This window comes from Nicotiana sylvestris, chromosome 11 (genome assembly GCF_000393655.2).
Source record: "Nicotiana sylvestris chromosome 11, ASM39365v2, whole genome shotgun sequence".
NCBI lineage: Eukaryota > Viridiplantae > Streptophyta > Magnoliopsida > Solanales > Solanaceae > Nicotiana > Nicotiana sylvestris.
The window spans coordinates 58,227,408-58,230,057 of record NC_091067.1 but is presented as its reverse complement, the minus strand read 5'-3'; the positions used below and the strand labels follow the sequence as shown (position 1 = coordinate 58,230,057).

The 2,650-nt window shown below is 40.1% G+C and overlaps 1 protein-coding gene across 1 annotated transcript; it reads left to right on the top strand.

Moving 5' to 3' along the window:
• Positions 1 to 1,282: 1,282 nt before the first annotated feature.
• Positions 1,283 to 1,792, top strand: LOC138881074 (uncharacterized). The gene has a single exon (XM_070161274.1). It carries the CDS (start codon positions 1,283 to 1,285, stop codon positions 1,790 to 1,792), a length of 510 nt encoding a protein of 169 aa, XP_070017375.1.
• The last annotated feature ends 858 nt before the right edge of the window (positions 1,793 to 2,650 follow it).

The following is a 2,650-nucleotide window of genomic DNA, read 5'->3' as shown; positions in this document are numbered from 1 at the left end:
AGTTGTTATCAGTAGGAGGCAGGGCAGTTTTGATATCTCATGTGTTGCAGAGTATGCCAATTCATCTACTCTCAGCTGTAAACCCTCCACATTATGTCATAATTAGTTTACACAAAATATTTGCTCAATTTTTTTGGAGAAGTGCTATAGGCTGACCTAGTAGGCACTGGGCTTCATGGAATAATTTGTGTATGCCTTGTGAGGAGGGGGCATTGGTTTTAGATCACTACATGATGTATCAAAGGCGTTGTTCTGCAAATTGTGGTGGAATTTTAGAACCAAGCCAAGCCTATGGAGTTCATTCATGTGCCAAAAGTATTACAAGAAGTTAAATGCTGTAATTGTGCCTTGGAAAAATGGGTCTCATATTTGGAGGAAAATGCTGGAGTGCAGAGATAGTATTGAACATCAAATCACTTTGAACCCTAAGATGGGATCCTCCCTATTTTGGTTTGATAACTGGACAGGACTGGGAGCTCTTTATTTCCTAGTTCCACAAGTATTTAGGATTGATGAATCTATTCGCAATGTGAATGATGTAGTGGAGGATGGCATATGGAATGTGGAGAAGATTCATGAAGCTTTACCTATGGAATTTTCTATGCATATTCTGGAAAGGATTAAGCCACTAGTGATGGAAAATAAGTTGGACATACCTTACTGGATGCTACAATCATGAGGGAATTTTAGTGTCAAATCTTCTTGGGACTATTTGAGGAGGAGGAATGACCCACGTCTGGCTTATAAAATGATGTGGGTGAAAGGACTGCCATTCAAGATTTCCTTTTTTATGTGGAAAGTGTTGAAAGCTAAGTTACCCCTTGAAGATTTTTGGAAAAGGTTGGGATATAGTATGCCCTCAAGGTGTTGGCGTTGCACTGAACCACAGGAAGAGTCATTGACACATTTATTCTTCACCTCTAATGCTGCAAAGTTAGTATGGAAATACTTCCTTACTATAGCTGGAATACGAATAGAAGGATTATCAATGCATCAGGCGATCATAAAGTGTTGGACTGCTAGTGTGATTCCTAGAATAAAGTCTATCATGCAATCGCTACCCTCTTGCATAGTCTGGGAATTGTGAAAAAGGAGAAATGGTTACAAATATGGGGAGGCAGTCACAATCAGTAGGGTAATCTACCAGGTTTCTTCATCTCTTCAAGCTCTTGTTCGAGTTAGGAAGCCTGGTATTACTAATTTCCCTCATAAATGGCATGAGTTATTACAGATGCTGGAAAACTATACCCCAAGGTTAACATATGAAAAAGTAATCTAGGAGATGCCTAGTGAGGGATGGGTTAAAGTCAACACTGATGGTGCTTCGAGGGGGAATCCGGGAAAGAGTTCAATTGGGGTTTGTGTGAGGAATCAGGAAGGTGATGTTATTTATGCTCTTGGAAAGGAGATTAATGAGGCAACCAATACTGAAGCTAAAGCACTTGCATTTCTGGAGGCCTTAAAGATAGGCAATGAGCACAATTACAATAATGTTTGGTTGCAAACTGATTCCATGCCGATAAAGAAATTTGTTGAAGAATTGTGGAAAACTCCTTGGTGTATTGTCAAATATATGGAGGAAATTTGGCAACTAATGGGCAGGGGTAATTACAGGGTGTCACACATCTACAGGGAAGGAGACAAACAAGCGTACTACCTTGCCAACTATGCTATCGATATAGGAGACATTGAATTCCATGGCTTTTGGCAGCTGGATTCAAAGGGAAGGAAAATAGTCAATCAAGACAAACTCCAATGCCCATATTTGAGGGTGAAAGTTGCAAGGAATTAATGAGTAAGATCCAAAGGAGGAGGATAAGTACAGAGGAAAGTTCAGACCATCATGGACAAACAACTTGGGAGGAGTACATTGTGGTGCTAGTTTTTCCCTTAAATGCAGGTCGTGATCAGGCATCTTTGACATGCCTATTGAGGGATGTTCAGATGGTGGCTCATTCCATTGAAAGGATCTCACGGGTGGGCATACATGTAGAGGCCAAGCTGGGTACTCAGATGCTCATCTTAGGCAGTAGCATTTTTTCATGGAAATTTGTAGCAGTCGACATTAAACCATGCATGCATAAGCGAATAAAGCAATATTTGTTAAGTTTTCTGATGCTGCGACAACTTCTGACTCATTCAATTATAATACAAACGCACTCCAATAATCGAGCACAACTTGAATGGCTAAAGATATTGGATGTAGCAACAGCATGCTGGGGAACGCCTGATTTCGAGAAAAAGCTAGAAACACACAAAAGAATAACACTGCTTTGTATTTTTTTAATGCACGCCTGTCTCGTTGATCATTATGCGCGCCAATTTCATACATCTGCAGAATACCAACTCCACATCCTTCGGGAGGAGGAATTAAAGGTCTTTTTCTCTATCATAGCTTTCTTTTTTGCAGGTGAAATTTATATAGTTATGCACTCCTATTTGCTGCAGCTTTTAAGGGTGGTATTAGCTATTGATGCTCATTCCCTTGATGAAGCAACAATAGGAGGCATAAGCTTAGAAATTTTACACAAAGCAAAAGGAGACCTGGACAGTCGAGATCCAACATTGAGCATCCAAGTAATTTCTAATACTGTGACAATTTGGAATAACAAAAGGGCTTGAAGGCATCGAGACCATCTCTTAAAACCAG

What these genes read in the sequence shown, in the direction of transcription:
- LOC138881074 (XM_070161274.1), top strand. Translation starts at nt 1,283, where the DNA reads ATGCCTAGTGAGGGATGGGTTAAAGTCAACACTGATGGTGCTTCGAGG.